Raw genomic sequence first — 17,847 nt, 5'->3', positions numbered from 1 at the left:
GTAGGTTTTTGTACCTCCTTTGTATCATGTGAAAGAGACTCCCTTCTGTTCCTAGTTTGCTGATAGTTTTTAGCATTAATGGATGTTAAATTTGGTGAAATGTTTTTTCTGCATCTATTGAGTTGATCCTACAGTTTTTTTATGTTTAGTCTGTTAAAATGGTAAATTATACTGATTGATTTTTGAATGTTGAACTAGCCTTGCTTTTCCAGATTAAACTCTACTTGGTCATAATGTATTCTCCTATTTATATATTTTTGGATTCAATTTGCTAATGTGATTTGAAGAGTTTTGCATTTACATTCATGAGGGATATTGATCTGTGTTTTATTTTGTTGTGATGTCTGTATGGTTTTGGTTTCAGAGTAATGCTGGCCTTATAAAAGGAATTGGGACGTCTTCTCTCCTATTTTGTGGAAAAGATCATGTAGAATTAGAATTATTTCTTTCTTAAATGTTTTACAGAAATGACCAAAGAAATTATCTGTGCCTGGAATTTTTATATTGTTGAAAGATTTTATCTATAAATTCAATTTTTAAAATAGTAACAGGTCTATCCAGGTGATCTGTTTCTTCCTAAATGAGTTTTGGCAGTTTCTGTCTTTTCAGAAATTGCTCAGTTTCATCTAAGCTGTTAAATGTATGAACAGAGAGTTGTTTATAGTATTTCCTTAATATTTATTTAATGTCTATAGAGTCTGTAATGATAATCTCATCTATCACTTCTGATATTGATAATTTGTGTATTCTTTCTATTTTCTTGGTCAATCTGGCTAGAGTTTGATAAATTTTGTTGCTCCTATGTAGGAGCAAGCCTTTAGTTGCATTGCTTTTCTCCGTTCTTTTTTTGTTTTCGGTATTACTGATTTCTTCTCTAATATTTATTATTTCTTTGCTTCTGTTTGCTTTAGGCATAAATTGCTTTTATGTCTCTGGTTTCCTAAGGTGGAAGGTTGTTGATTCTAGATTTTTCCTTTCTAATCCATGGATTTAATGCTATACGTTTCACATTAAGTATTGCTTTAGCTATATAGCACAGATTTTGTTGTTTTATTTTAATTTTCATTTCCTTTAAAGTATTTTCTAATTTTTTTTGAAAGTTCCTCTTTGATTCATGGATTTTTCAGAAATATATTTTTTAATTTCCAAATACTTAGAGACTTTTAGGGTATTTTTTGGTACTGTTTTTAATTTCAAATTTATTTGTTATTTTCAGACTATCATTGTATGATTCCAGTTGTTTAAATTTTTTTAAGGTTTGTTTTATGGCATAAATCTTGTCTATATTTGTAATGTGCCATGTGCACTCGGAAAAAAATATCCTGACTATTATTGAGTGAAGGGCATTTTGCAAGTTGGTTAGGTTGATTTGTTTGATACTGTTGTTCATGGCTTCAATATCGTTGCTAGTTTTCTGTCTACTTGTTCTCTCTTCAGTCTTATCAGTTTTAGCTTTATTTATTTTGGAGCTCTGTTGTTAGAGGCATAGACATTAAACACTATTATGTCTTCTTGATGAATTGACCCTTTTGTTGTTGCATATGTCCCCCTTTATCCTTGATAGTTTTCTTGTTCTGAAGTCTATTTTTTCTGACATTACTATTGCCAGTACAGCTTTCTTTTGATTAGTGTTTTCATGGTATATCTTTTACCATCATTTTACTTTTAATATAACTATATTATTATATTTAAAGTGGGTATCTTATAGATAGCTAACAGTTGGACATCCAATCTGATAGTGTCTCTCTTTGTTGATCAAATTGGACCATATATATTCATCTATCTTCAACTTCACTGACTCTTCTGTTATCTCTGTTCTGCTATTGAACCCATAGTATGGGACTTTTCATTTCAGATACTATGTTTTTCAGTTCTAAAATTTCCATTTGTTTCTCATAATCGTTTTTCAGTTTTCTTTTGCTTCTGAGAATGTCTCCGTTTATTTCAAAACTGTTCACCTTTATCTCATGGAGTATGGTTATATCTGCTTTAAAGTTTTTTTTCTGGTAATTTCAAATCTGTCTGTTTCTTTGAGAATTAACCACATCCTTATTCTTTGTGTGTTGAGTAATTTTGGATTGCATCCCGGAAATTTTGAATATGAGACTCTGGGTCCTGTCAAAATCTTCTGGATAAGATTGATTTTTTTGGTTTAGCAGTCTCTTAACTGTCTTTCTGTGATGTTAAGGTGATGTTGCGATGTCAGTTCAGATTTGTAAGCCTTCACTATACTGTTTGAATCCACTCTTCGGCATTCATTACTGAGGAGTTAAGTGGACTAGGATTTATGATATTGTTTAAAGCCTCTGATGTGCTTCTTTAGATGTGTTCCATGCATGCACAGCTTCAGGTCTTTTCTCCTCAGAAATTTCTCCCACCCCTGCCCCACTTTCCATATCCCAGGGGCACCTTTTTGTATACTTTTTTAATGGCCAAATGATGAAGTTCCTTCAGAGTTTTCTCTTCCCTTGCTATTGCACAATTTCATGCCAACATTGGGGGCAAAGTGGTAAGCAAAAAGAGAGAAAAATATTTGGATTTCCCTTACATTCTGTGCACAACAGGGATCTCTTTTTTTACTTCTGTCCAGAAAGACAGGTTTTTGCTCAGTGTTTTGGGTAACTGCACCACTGCTTCTTCTGTTGTGATAATACAGCTCTGTGAGTGGGGTTAACCTTGGGGTAGAGACAAAAGAGAATAAAGAAAAAAAAAGCAAAACATGAAATAAAACATGGATTTATACCCATGCTGTGTGGTTCACATATGGTCATTTATTCAGTTATCTATTTTGAGTTGTTGCTACCTGTGCCTGCTGCACAGTTCCCCCACTAAGCCAGAAAATAGAAAGAAAGAAAAAACTTAGAAAACTCACTACCCTATTACTGATAATTCCTCAAGTTAGGATTTTCCTCCCCTTCATTTGTTGTTATTTACCTTTTAGAATCTGTAAGTAGTTGTTTTTTGTATTTTGTTCAACATTTTTAGATGTAATCAGTGAAGGAAATAGGCTGTAAAAAGCCTAGTCCATCTTGGTTAGCATCAGATGTCCTTTCCTCTGGTTTTGAAATGCTGCTCATTGGACAAGTATTTTCTGTGCAGGGATAATGTCTTAGAGAATTTCAAGTTTTAGAATTATTTAATTTGTATGGTGTTTGCCCCATGACTTTACTGTTTCTATATCAGTGGATTATCACATGCAACCTTTATTTGATCTAGGAAAAAAAAGAATAAAGAATGAGCACGGACCCTTCCTTTGAAGGAATAAACAATTTAGTTGGATGATGCAGCTAAGGAATTATAGAATTACCATAATATAATATTATCATTATATGCAAGTACCATAAATATAACATGGATGAATTGCTAAAGAAGTTCAGAGAGAAAAGAGATGGAGAGAGGCTTTGTGGACTACATAGCTTTTGAGCTGATGTTCAGACATGAGTAGGACTTAAATGGGAAAAGATGGGGGAGAAGTGCATTTTGGACAAATAAACAGGATGAACATAGGTATTGTGGCTAAAAAATGTGCAAGTGATACAAGAGTGAGTAATTCAATTTATTTAGGAAAACATAAATGCTGTTTAACATTCACACATAATCCTCCAAACTTAAAAATATATTTCTAAAATGTGACAGAATGAAAACTGTTTATATATTTATATCTTTATTTCTTTCTAATTTCCCTTCTCTCACTCTCTTTAGAGTGATTTTTCATTAGTTAATTGCATCTAAGATGTTACATTACTCTTTTGATGTCTTTTCTTACATAATTAATGTCGTAGACTGAATTATGCTGCCCCACCAAATTTTTACGTTGAAGCCATAACTCCCAACGTGACTGTATTTGGATATAAGTCCTTTCTTTTTTTTTTTTTAAGACATGGTCTCACTCTGTCACTCAGGCTGGAGTGCAGTGATGCAATCCTGGCTCACTGCAAACTCAAGTGATCCTCGCACCTCAGCCTCCCAAGTAGCTGGGACTAGAAGTCCACACCACCATGCCGGGCTAATTGCTGTTTTTTGTAGAGATGGGGTTTTGCTATGCTGCCCATGCTGGTCTCGAACTCCTGGGCTTAAGTGATCTGTCCACCTCAGCCTCCCAAAGCACTGGGATTACAAGCATGAGCCACCATGCCGGCTCAGAACATAGGTCCCTTAACGAGGTAACTAAGGTTAAATAAGATCATAAGGGGGAGCCCTCATCAAATAGTACTGGTGTCCTTGTAAGAAGAGGGAGCAGTACCAGAACATCTTGCATGCAGCAAAGGTCATATAGGACACAGCAAGAAGGTACTCTCTGCAAGTCAAGGAGAGAGGCTCTGCAGAAACCAAACCTGCTGAAACCTTAGTCTTGGACTTTCAGGGTCCAGAACTGTGAGAAAATCAATTCTGTTGTTTAAGCCAGTCAGTCAGTGGTACACTGTTATGGCAGCCAGAGTGACACAAGGATAATGCTCACATTGGAGGATAAGAAGACTGTTTTCTTGTTTATCTAAGCTCCTTTTTTTTTTGAGACAGAGTCTCGCTCTGTCGCTAGGCTGGAGTGCCGTGGTGAGATCTCGGCTCACTGCAACTTCCGACTCCCTGGTTCAAGCGATTCTCCTGCCTGAGCCTCCTGAGTAGCTGGGATTACAGGCACGCACCACCACACCCGGCTAATTCTTGTATTTTTAGTGGAGACGGAGTTTCACCATGTTGGTCAGGATTGTCTCGATCTCCTGATCTTGTGATCCTCCCGCCTTGGCCTCCCAAAGTGCTGGGATTACAGGCGTGAGCTACCAAGCCCGGCCTAAGCTACATGTTAATTTATACCAAGCTCTAACTAATAACTGATAAAAATATGTTCTTTTATTTTGGGGGACAAGTTATCCATTGATGTTCCAATTTCATGTTATAATGAGAGTGAATTTAATATGTTACCCTGTTTTACCCCCTACCTTTTTTTCTTTTCAATTTTTTTTGCCTCAGTCATCTTTTATTTTCTCCTACTGCTCTTCTAATGCCCTAAATGAATTTGGTCTGCTCACTTTTGTTTTTTGTTTTTTTCACTTGATTTCATTGAAATGTCATACTTCCCATGCTGTGCTCACTTTTAAAGGGCATGGCAATATCTTTAGAAAACTGGTCAGGATTATAGCTTGTGTTGATTGAAACTTCTAAGAGAAAGAAAAAGAATAGTGATTTTATTGCCAATTACAGTTCACACAAGGTAGAAAGCTATGTGGTTGGATATCATATGGTAATAATGGTAGATACTGATGAACTCATCTGTTCACTACACCCTAGAAAATAAACTGGGTTCCTCCTGGGGTATTGCCCTTGTTCTTATTGTAAAGCAAATACGTAATGAACTACATATATGACACTAAATACACAAGTGTTTGAAACCAAGATTGGGTCAACAATTGTGTTAACACTTAAGTGTCCCTGGATATTACGAAGTTTAGATGATATAAAATTATGCTTTATACCTTTTTGTTAGGCCGTTATTTCTTTAATGGTCTAGATTTTGAGATATAATATTCCAAACCTCTTTCCCTATTGTACAAATGATAGCAGGTGGAAACTAAGGAAGCAAAGTGACTTACCCAAGGTCACATGATTCATTAATGGGAGGACTCAGTGAAGAGCTGGAGTTTCCTTACTTCCAATGCAGTCCTCTTGATGCTTGTCACTGTGACATAATTAGCAAGAACAGCAAATATTTTCAAAAGTGTAATTTAACATTTAGAAATTGTAATTTTCCAAAAAGAGTATAATAACTTGTATTAACTTTGCAGGATGGTTTCTGTAGTTGCCATTCAGGGAACCCACTCAATCTACATGTCTCTGTTTTAAGAACATAGTTTCTCATAAGTTAAAAAGTAAAATATTACAATAAAGGGCAAACTTTTAAAAAGTGACCTGTGATGTGAACATGATTAAATAGTGTAAAAACAAATCATGGCTTGACCAGCATCATCTTTCTCCTCCTTTTCAGGAATGCAAGAAGGTGGCCTCTGATGATAGATCCTCAAGGTCAGGCTAATAAATGGATCAAGAACATGGAAAAAGCCAATAGTCTTTATGTGATTAAACTTAGTGAACCAGACTATGTCAGGACTCTGGAAAACTGCATCCAGTTTGGTACTCCTGGTATGTAGTTGAATAACTAAGACACATTACAGAACTGCCTGGGGAGGGAACAATTAACCCAAAACTATATAGATTGTTTCAAGCGATCCTCCCACCTAAGCCTACCAAGTAGCTGAGAGTACAGGCACACGCCCCTACACCTGGCTAATTTTTGTATTTTTTGTAGAGATGGGGTTTTGCCATGTTGCCTAGGCTGGTCTCAAACTCCTGGGCTCAAGCAAACTGCCTTCCTTGGCCTCCTAAAGCATTGGGATTAAAGGCATTAGTCACCATGCCTGGCCCAGACTCATCTTAAACAGCGACTTGGTTAACATTTTTCATTATTTAATGATAATTAATCAAATGAGAATTTTAAAGATTATAAACCTCCCAGAAGGTTAGGAGATTTTCTTTGTCTCAAGATTCATTTGTGATGCTTCCCCTAATTTAACTGTTTTAATTTTTGTCTGTTGTTTCCCTTTAGTTCTCATTATGTCTCCAATTCTGCATTTAAAAGCACCACTTGATATATGCCAATAGTATTTTAACACAACACTAGTTCAGTTATTTATGTATTCCTCTCTCAACTTACCCTATAGAAGTGGCAGAGAGGCGAGACGTAATCCCAGCACTTTGGGAGGCTGAGGCGGGTGGATCACCTGAGGTCAAGAGTTCAAGACCAGCCTGGCCAACATGGTGAAACCCCGTTTTTACTAAAAACACAAACATTAGCCAGGCATGCTGGCGGATGCCTGCAATCCCAGCTACTCAGGAAGCTAAGGCAGGAGAATCGCTTGAACCTGGGAGGTGGTGGTTGCAGTGAGCCAAGAGAGTGCCACTGCACTCCAGCCTGGGCAACAGAGTGAGACTCCATCTCAAAACAAAACAAAGAAGTGGCAGAGAGGAGATAACAAATTTTATGTGCTTGGTTATTATCTGCCATCTAAAATAGAGAGATTATAAACATGACAAAGATTTTTCAATACAACCCTCATGCAGATGTCACATTTATCAAAGCAAAAAAAAACAGAAAACTTGTGATTTGAGTCAATTGGGGTTATTAGTCAAGCTTTAAATTCATGTAGCCCATCAAATTTTGACTATATGACCAAATAAAGGTAAACACTTAGGAAACTACAATCTATTTAGCTCTGGGATGGTGCAGCAAGTCTCACCTGTTATTAGACATAATATAATATAAAAGAATCATAATAAATATTCCAGGTAGTCTTATGGACACCTTATTTGTGCATATTAAGAGGGAGTTCATTTTAAAATATTAATTATAGTTTAAGGCTCTATTAGAATAAGTATGAAATGAAGACAGTCTAAGTCTACCTATGAAATTTTGTGTTTGTGTAATAGACACATAGACACATGCACACATGGTATTTCATTCATTTGGTGTTCTTAGCATATAGAATGTAATATAGGAGTTACATAGAAGAGGGGAACATGATCTCTACTACTAAATATTTTGCCTGTTTAACAGTGAGATCAGATATATATGTGTGTGTGTGTGTGCATCACTGTAATAAAATTAGAAAGTGGTTATCACTAATTCTGGGATCAATGTAGTTAATGGGTAGGGAACTGGCCTTGGATTCAGAGTACTTGCCTCTGTCACTCAGTGTTTGCTTCAGTGACCTTCCTGAGACTCAGTTTCCCCATCTATATTTTAACCATATAGAATGAAGAAGAAATAAATTACGTATGTTGGATACTTAACGGCAGTGTCTGTTGATCAATTTATGTTTTTTGTTGAACATTTACTGTATGATTTATGTGTATCATATTTTAGTATGATATACTAAGAAAGGCACAGATGATGTACTGTAGAAATTCAGAGGAATCAGGGAAGATGTCTTGAAGGAACTGGCACCTTAAATACTTTAAGTAGGCTGGACACAGTAGCTCATGCCTGTAGTCTCAGCACTTTAGGAGGCTGAGATGGGAGGATTACTTGAACCCAGGAGTTTGAGGCTAACTTGGGCAACATAGTGAGACCTATCTTTACAAAAAATACAAAAATTAGCTGGGCGTGGTGCTATGTGCCTGTGGTCCCAGCTACTCAGGAGGCTGAGGTGGGATAATAGCTTAAGCCCAAGAGGTCAAGGCTGCAGTGAGCTATGATAGCACTACTGCACTCCAACCTGGGCAACAGAGTGAGATCCTGTCTCAAAAAAAAAAAAAAAGAAAGAAAGAAAGAAAAAAAAAAAAAACTCAAAACATTAAGTAATTAAAATTACTTAGGTTAATTTAAATATTCAAATGATTTCCTTGACACAGTAAAAGACAATTATGATAATTGAGCATCTTCCATATGCTTGACATTCTGGAGATTTCTGTGATGTCAGTCACAAATCTTGATGTTAGAATTCCATAATTTTAGACCCAAAAGGGCCATAGAGATGATCAGTTTAGTGTTTTCCAAAGTATGGGTCACAACCATAGGAGAGATAACCAATTTAGTGGGTCATGACCAATATTTTGTTAATAAGATGCAATAGGAAGGAATAGAACATAGTAGGCTGCAAGGCATAGTATAAAGGTAAGCATTATGTCATGAAATTTTTTGTTTAAATTTTATATGCATATATATGTACTTAGTCAATATTTAAAATGTATTTCCTACTTTGAGTTGTGGCCAGAAAAGTTTGAAATCTAGTGGTAAATGAGATACCATCATCTCACAGCAGTTAGAACGGTGATCATTAAAAAGTCAGGAAACAACAGGTGCTGGAGAGGATGTGGAGAAATAGGAACACTTTTACACCATTGGTGGGACTGTAAACTAGTTCAACCATTGTGGAAGACAGTGTGGCGATTCCTCAAGGATCTTGAACTAGAAGTACCATATGACCCAGCCATCCCCTTACTGGGTATATACCCAGAGGATTATAAATCATGCTGCTATAAAGACACATGCACACGTATGTTTATTGCAGCACTATTCACAATAGCAAAGACTTGGAACCAACCCAAATGTCCATCAATGACAGACTGGATTAAGAAAATGTGGCACATATACACCATGGAATATTATGCAGCCATAAAAAGGGATGAGTTCATGTCCTTTGTAGGGACATGGATGAAGCTGGAAACCATCATTCTCAGCAAACTATAGCAAGGACAAAAAACCAGACACCACATGTTCTCACTCATAGGTGGGAATTGAACAATGAGAACACTTGGACACAGGAAGGGGAACATCACACACTGGGGCCTATTGTTGGATGGGGGGAGGGGGGAGGGATAGCAGGGTGGGGAACATCACACACCGGGGCCTGTCGTGGGGTAGGGGAAGGGGGTAGGGATAGCATTAGGAGATATACCTAATGTAAATGACGAGTTAATGGGTGCAGCACACCAACATGGCACATGTATACATATGTAACAAACCTGCACGTTGTGCACATGTACCCTAGAACTTATAATAAAATAATAACAACAATAATTTAAAAAAAGGAAATCCAGGGGTAATTCCAGCCACTTCATTTTATTGACAAGTGAGGTATTAGAGAATGTTAATTAAATGGCTTAATCAAGGTAATTAACTACCCCTTAACTATACTGGTCCCAGTAAGGGTTAGTGATGGATGTCCCCTTTCTATTTATGTGTATATCATATCACCATACTATATACTAATTAAGCCAGTTAAGAGGAGTGCTGAAATTAGTCCCTAAGTCTTCTGCCTTTGTCTGGTGCTTACTGTGTTACACAAGCAAGATTTTCTTTCAGTTGATTTAACCTACTTTTTGGAATAAAATACTTTTTAAATGCTAATGATTATTTACAATGCTTTCTAAGGTTAGGCATCAGAGAAGAGTGAAAAGTTTTAATCTCTTAATGGAAGGAGAGATAGATGTCAGATTCTAAAGCTATTTCTATATTTAACCATCAAGTAAAAGAATTGGTTACTGTTATACATTTACAACATAAAGACTCTTCCATTTAAGGATTTATCTTTAAATATTGGCCTCTTCAGGGACAGTGGCTTTTGATCTGTTGTCCTTCTCAGGCAGCCTGGGTTGAGCAGGCAGAAGTTTTTGCCTGCTTCAGCTGCCTGCTTCAACTACCTGCCTCTACTTCAACCAGAGCAGGTCTCACTTTTCTTTTTTATATTGCAGTTTATGATAAGATCCTCTTTGAAAAGAAGTATTCTGCTTCTTAAAAAAAAAAAAAGTTTGAAAGCCAGCGTTCTAGAAAATAAAGGTACATCTGTATTAGCTATACCAATGGATAAGGTGTGCATAAAATACTAATCATACAAAGATTACTGATAAATCAATTTGTAGAGAAGATATTTTAATGACTTTCCATTGAATCTGTAAAAAAAAAAAAAAAATCTTTATATCAACAGCAGAATTTATCATATCTGAGCCTTCCTTACTTTTCTTATCTCCCAGCACTTTACTGTCTTTCCCCCTTGTGTATAACAAACCAGGGATACAAAACTACCTCTGGCTTAATGTTTCTTTCATTTGCTCATTTATTTGTCCATTCATTCATTTAATTAACATTTATTTTGCAACTACCATGTACCAGGTAGTGTGGTAGGTACTAAAAACATCATGAATAAGACAGACTCAGTCTTTACTTTCATGAAGCTTATAGGTTAAAGGGGCAGAAAGAGATTATAGACAAAATGAGGATTAGAAGATGGGAGTGCAGGGTACTTGGGAGCAGCCAGTATTAAAACAACATGGCATCGTTTCAGTCTCTTAGCTTGTTTTTGCTCTTCCATCCATCTGGTGGATTCCTTTAAATTCCGTCCTTTAAGATACAGCTCAAATACTTCTTTTTCTGTGACATCGCGACCCCTCCAATGAAGTACCAACACTGAAACTTTCATGAATTTCCATGATTGCCTTTATTTTATGTGCATAACCATTTGTTTCTCTACTACAAGCTGTTTAAGGGGACCTGATAGGTGCTCAGTAATTGTTGAGTCTTCTTTTGATAAAATATGCTACAGAGTTGAACGTAAGTTGTAGAAGAAGAATTTTTTCTGTTAATTTGAGGTCTCACATGGGATAATGTAGATAATTCATAACTTAAAAATCGACATTATTTAATGTCCTACATGCAAGAGAAATTTGAACAGAACATTTAATTCTCGTTATGTTTCTGTTGCTAAAGATAACTGTGTGTTTTGAGTAAGATGATGATCTGCCTTACTCAAAAATATTAGTGGCTGTGTGCTTGGATTCCTAGTCTTGGTAGTCTTGGTTTCCCATAAGCTTTGCACATACTGTAATGTCTGGCACTTGAGAATGAGAAATGAGGTTTTAACATAAACCAGCAAATTGTTTATCTTGATGATAGAAACATGAAGAGAAGTCTGTCTCTTGAATTTGCTCCTATAATTTCAACATGGTATATATTTTGATCTAATTAAAAGTTAAAGAAGTCAAAATAAAATGGCGAAATTAAAGAGAGCATTCTGGGTAATTCACGTACCTATACATTTTTTTTCTCTTTTTAAATTTAAAATACTTTTAATTTTCCAGTGAGATGTATAATATAATAAACATTCAGTACTAAGGATATATTTCTTTGAAATCAAGACACTACAAATATCCTTCCTAACAGGATTAAGACTTGATTCTAGCAATAAGACAATAAATTTTCACAATTGGGGGAAAAGAGTCAAGTCTGTAATATTTAAGTTTCATAATGTATATTTTAGCTTCAAAAATGATACTTGCATATATTAATATAGACACTCTTAATTACATTTCAAACTAGGAAAAATGTTAGGGTGAGTAGGGGATGAAAATATATAGTTATTTTTAGCCAACATTAAATATCAGATTTTATGCAAAAAATTAATACTGATAAATGTTGAGGCAATAAGCGAAACTGAAACATTATCATCTTTCTTAAACAGAATTTCGATTCAAAATGGTTGAGCAAATTAGATTTTAAAAATATCATGTAAGAGTGAAAATGAAAAATTGATATCTGTTATCACTTTTATTGTTTAACATTGTTAGGAAAGTTGTTTTCAATTCAATAAAACAAACAATGAAGCTGCTATAACATTTAAAGGAAGAAATAATTGATTCAGTAGGGCCAGATATATTGAACAAAAACAAAAAAAAAGAAACAAAATTATCAGTATCATATTTATAAACAATATACCTCATCTAGACAACTAAAGATAATTAACTGAAAGCTATCAGGATTTAAAAATTCAGTGGAATAGATATATTCCAAAAAGAATATTAAATCAGTAACAACTGAGAACCAAAAATAGGTGGGTAGTTGTTATAGTCAACCAGTGAATAGAAACAAAGCAAAACAAAACAACAAAATAAAAACCTAGAGTAATTTTAACAATAAAAAGTGAGAAAAAGACAAAACTTTTCAGAAAAACAAGAGAAGGCTTGAGTACGACAGCTCTTTTTCTCTGATGGGAAAACTGAAAGTGTAAAGATGTAAACTTTCAGAAATAAATGTTTAGAAAATAATACTTAACCTAGAAGAAAAAAGAGTAATGAGCCACAAAACATTCAGAAGAGTAAGTTTTGAATTAACTGGAGTAAGCTCTGGAATGAACCCTAATATATGTAAGCCTTTGATGCACTATAAATTAAACATTATAAACCAACAGAAAAGTGATACAACACACCAGCAAGTAGTATGAGGAAAATTGGCTTTGTGGAAAAACATTTTAGGTCAGAGTTTCACTTCACATCAAAATATGTTCCAGATGAGTTTAAAAATTAAGTATGAAAGAAAAAAGAAGACAAATGCTAAAAGGAAACATAGTTCTTTGATGGGAAAGGACGTCCTAAGCAAATATACAATGGAAAAAAATATGTTTTATATATATTTGTATATATGTTATATATATTATATATGTTTATCTATATTTTTATATATAGTGTATATTTATATGTATTTTTATATTATATGTTTAAATATATATAAATATATTTTATATGTATCTGTCACCCAGGCTGGAGTGCAGTGGCACGATCTCAGCTCACTACAAGCTCCACCTCCTGGGTTCATGCCGTTCTCCTGCCTTAACCTCCTGAGTAGCTGGGACTAGAGCAACCCACCACCACACCCAACTAATTTTTTTGTATTTTTAGTAGAGATGGGGTTTCACCATGTTAGCCAGGATGGTCTCGATCTCCTGACCTCATGATCCACCCACCTCGGCCTCCCAAAATGCTGGAATTACAGGTGTGAGCCACCACGCCCGTCCTGGAAAAAATATTTGAAAAGAAAAAGTTTCAACCTATGAAATTTATTTGTATCTTAATTTAAGCCATAACAGTATAAGCCAAATACCTTAAGACAATGGGGAATTATGTTTTCTGCCTTGATATTTGACAAAACTGTGAATTATTAAATTTTTAAGGTGTATCAATTTTTAAACAGTTCTTAGCTTCAAGAGATTCTTGCAGCTGAAATTTTATGATGTCTAGGATTTGTTTATAAATAATCCAGGTTAGATAAGGAATGGATGAAACTAGACTGGCCAAATTTACAAGGCTTAAAGCAGGGTGATTGGTAGGTATATCAGGTACCAATTATATACCATTCTCTTTATTTTGAGAAAGGCTTGAACATTTCTACAACAAAAACTTAAATTATAAGAATAAATATAAGCAAATTTAAAAGCAAGTGGAAGGTCAGGTACAGTGGCTCATGCCTGTAATCCTAGCACTTTGAGAGTCTGAGGTGGGAGGACTGGTTGAGCCCAGGAGTTTGAGACCAGTCTGGGCAACATAGCAAGACCCCGTCTTTAAAAAAAAAAAAATTAGCTGGGCTTGGTGGTGCATGCCTGTAGTTCCAGCTATGCGAGGTTGAGGTGGGAGGATTGCCTGAGCCTGGAGGTTGAGGCTACAGTGAATGTGATCACACCACTGCACTCCAGCCTGGGAGACACAGCTAGACCCTGTCTCAAAAAAATAAAATACAATAGGCTGGGGGCAATAGTTCACACCTGTAATCCCAGCACTTTGGGAGGCTGAGGTAAGCAAATTGATTGAGTTCAGGAGTTTAAGACCAGCCTGGGCAACATGGTGAAGCCCTATCTTTACCAAAAATACAAAACATTATCTGGCTGTGATGGTACCCACCTGTAGTCCCAGCTACCCAGGAGGCTGAGGTGGGAGGATGGCCTGAGCCCAGGAGGTAGAGGTTGCAATGAGCTGAGATTGTGCCATACTGCACTCTAGCCTGGGCAACACAGTGAGACCCCATCTCAAATAAATAATTAAATAAGAACAAGTTGAAAACTGGGGGAAATATTTGCTAAAACAATGTTTAAAAATACAGATAAAGTTTTTAAACTAGCACATGTGGCAATGAGTGCTGGTTGTTCCTGCCGTCCACTCACCTTTGTCTTTAGTATCAGCACCCCTGTGTTACATGAGAACATTGCATCCAGACTAAAGAACTTATTTCCTAACCTCTGCTGTGGTTATATATGGGCATATGACTGTGGTTGGGTTTGGTCAAATTACTGTATTCTGGCCAAAAAGATGAGCGTGGAAGTGCCATTTGTGAATCCCAGGAAACACCCTGAAAGGATATTTCTTCTTTTTTTTTTTCTGATGGTTGGAATGTGGATGTGGTTTAAAAGGCCATATCAGCCAAAGAGATCAAAGCCATGTGCCAAGAATAGTAAAGGTGCAAGATGGCAGGATCTTGAATCCCTCACTATTTAGATACAACCTCCTTTCAGCCTTGAGCTATCTTGGGCTCTCTGTATATGAGACATAAATTTCTCCTTGTTGTCATTGCTATCATTTTGGGTTTTCTGATGCTTGTCACTGAACCCAATTGTAAATAATATATCCTACAATGAAAAAAAGGTCAAGTATGTTAGTATACAGTTTCCAGAAAAAAAATATAGTTAGCCAAAGAACAGCTAAAAACACCCTGCCAAAAAATACAAATTTTAACAGTATTTTTTGCCTATCAATAATAAAAGTCACAAATATATTATTGAATGCTGACAGTATGGTATAGTGGTTAAGAGAGTGACAAAGGAGTCAGACAGCCAGTTTCAAGTCCCTGCTTTGCTTTGTCGTTTACTAGCTGATTTAACTGAAAAATTTATTTTTGATTGCCTGTCCTATTGCATCTGCAAAACATGCTTTTTGAAGTTATGAGGATGATAAGAAAATACAATGCCAGCATGGTGTCCAGTATTTGTAAATACAGTGATATTTTGTAAAAATAGGTTTAAAAACAAATGACAAAATGAGTGCTCATTGCAACTCTGAAATCTCTACAGCTTTTCAGGAAAGTAACTTGGAATACAAATAGCTTTTAAAGTGTTCGTAACTGTTGACCATTAATTCTACTTCTAGGGCTGCAGCCTGATTAAGTAATTAGAGATGAACACAAAGGTTTATTCATAAAGATGTTCACTGTGGCATTATTAATAATAGTGTAAAAGTAGAAGCAATCTAAACAATAGAAAATTAACATATTTAATACATTATGATGCATTCATATCATTTAACGATGAAAAATAATCATTTTATGCAAGTAGAAAATAAAAATGAGTTTAAAAATAACCTGACATGCCTGCCTTGGCTGACATCTCAGCAACGGAGCAAATCACCAAGAAGACAATTTTAGGAATTCATTTAGCCAGGAGTAGCCTGTGGGAAGGAGAAAATATGTCTGCATTTTAATGGCAATTGAGATCCAAATACCTGTCACCCCAGCACCCTGAGCCCATTTCTTCCCATCCAGATTGCACACCCATCCCTTGAGGGACATCTACAAAATGCCATCTTCCAAATTTGGCTGTGATAGCACCCCACACACCAAAATGTAAGACTTTAACTCAGCAAAGATTCAATAGCCTTAACAATGTCACTGATCTTTGATCCAGGGATTCCCGTTCTAGAATGCTATCAGAGGAAAATATTCTGACATGTAGTTTTTTTAACACAATACTTGTTAGAATTTTCAGAACAAGAAACAATCCAAATATCTAATAATAGAACACTGGTTTAAAAAAGAAAACACTAATATGATACACTATTATGCAGTAATTACAAGCATGCTTATTAGAGTTTTCAATAACATGGCGAAACATTTATGCTGTAAGTCAAAAAAAATAGGATGCAAAATTCAATATGTTGTTTAGTCTCAACTGTGTGTGGAGAAAGATAAATAACACTAGAGATAATAGTTTATTCAATAGTTATGCTATGTGTAGTTTGTGTCATTTTTCTTTTTTTCCTTATTTATGTTTGAGATAGGATATTGCTCTGTGGCCCAAGCTGGAGGGCAATAGCTTGATTATGGCTAACTGCAGCCCTGACATCCCAGGCTCATACAATCCTCCCAGCTCAGCCTCCCAAATAGCTGCCACCTGGCTAATTCTTGTGTTTTCTTTGTAGAGACTTTGTAGACAGGATCTTGCCATGTTGCCTAGGCTGGTCTTGAACTCCTGGACTCAAGCAGTCCTCTCAAAGTGCTGGAATTACAGGCGTGAGCCACCGTGCCTGGCCTTCGTGTCATTTTTCTATCAATCTATATGCTGTATGAGTCAATTATTAAAATATTAGGGAGAAGTAGAGACAGTAATTAAGCAAATCTAATTAGGAGCAGTTTTCCATTTCTTATTTATACCTTCCTTCCTGTACTTTGCAGATGTTCTACAATAAGCATTTTTAATAATTAAAAATACAGTGACAGGTGAAATAACTACAACTGGAAATGCCTTTTCTCTGGTGTCTCAGATGGATAAACTTTACTGCCATAATACCTGGACACCTAGTGAACCCGAGGGCAGGCAGCGTGCACCTGGCAGGACTATGACTCAGGAGAAGGGAAGAAGGCAGGATGACTAGGTAGACCCACCACTTAAGTCCTTCCCACAGAATGTAGCTATTTTCATGGCATTATGTCTTTATACTTTTCAGAAGACACAAATAATTTTGTAGGTATCTAGGAACAGAATTTATAAGGCTGAAAGCACTTGGAGGGTTGAATGTTTATAGTTAATATTTAAAATAACATGAAATCTTTTCTGATTTTACTCCAGTGTTGCTAGAAAATGTTGGCGAAGAACTAGATCCTATTTTGGAACCTCTTCTACTAAAACAAACCTTTAAGCAGGGTGGGAGTACATGTATCCGGCTTGGGGACTCCACAATTGAATATGCACCTGACTTCCGCTTCTATATTACTACCAAGTTAAGAAATCCTCATTATCTTCCTGAAACATCAGTAAAGGCCAGTATATAAAATAAATATTTCTTTATCAGATTTTGTAATTAGTGACTATATATTCCTCCTGAATCATAAGAAGAACAAGTCTTCCTAAGAAAAACAGATTTTGCCTTATTTTGGTATTTCCTGAAATTATTGCTATAATAATTTCCACATATTGCTTTGGTGAGTACATGTAAGTAATAAAGGAACCTTCAGTATGCTGTGAAAAAAGAAAAAAGGTCATCAGAATCAAATTTCTATAATGGATATGATTATTAGATTTTCATTGTTAAAAATAGAAGACATATACCCACATTCTTTCTTTGTAATAAATGATAATATGCTAATTATTGAAATTGAAATTCAGAAACAGAACTCCATTTTTCTTTCTCAGACTAAGGTTGCTGCTATCTGATTTTATGTAATTACTTAGAAGAACTGTTTTCAATCACTGTTCTTTTAGAATACTAAAATTTCCTTTAAAGAGTAAATTTAGCTTTAAGTTTTAGTCAGTGACTAAAATGTCC

General features: G+C 35.6%; 1 protein-coding gene across 1 annotated transcript in view; it reads left to right on the top strand.

Annotated features, from left to right (window-relative positions):
* The window catches only part of DNAH7 (dynein axonemal heavy chain 7), a 330,767-nt gene that overhangs the window by 232,109 nt on the left and 80,811 nt on the right, over positions 1–17,847 (top strand). The window contains exons 47-48 of the mRNA XM_007965701.3: positions 5,981–6,135; positions 17,151–17,341. Coding sequence (XP_007963892.3) covers positions 5,981–6,135; positions 17,151–17,341 — 346 coding nt within the window. The remainder of the gene's footprint in view (positions 1–5,980; positions 6,136–17,150; positions 17,342–17,847) is intronic.

This window comes from Chlorocebus sabaeus, chromosome 10 (genome assembly GCF_047675955.1).
Source record: "Chlorocebus sabaeus isolate Y175 chromosome 10, mChlSab1.0.hap1, whole genome shotgun sequence".
NCBI lineage: Eukaryota > Metazoa > Chordata > Mammalia > Primates > Cercopithecidae > Chlorocebus > Chlorocebus sabaeus.
This window is presented reverse-complemented; position numbering and strand designations above follow the sequence as displayed.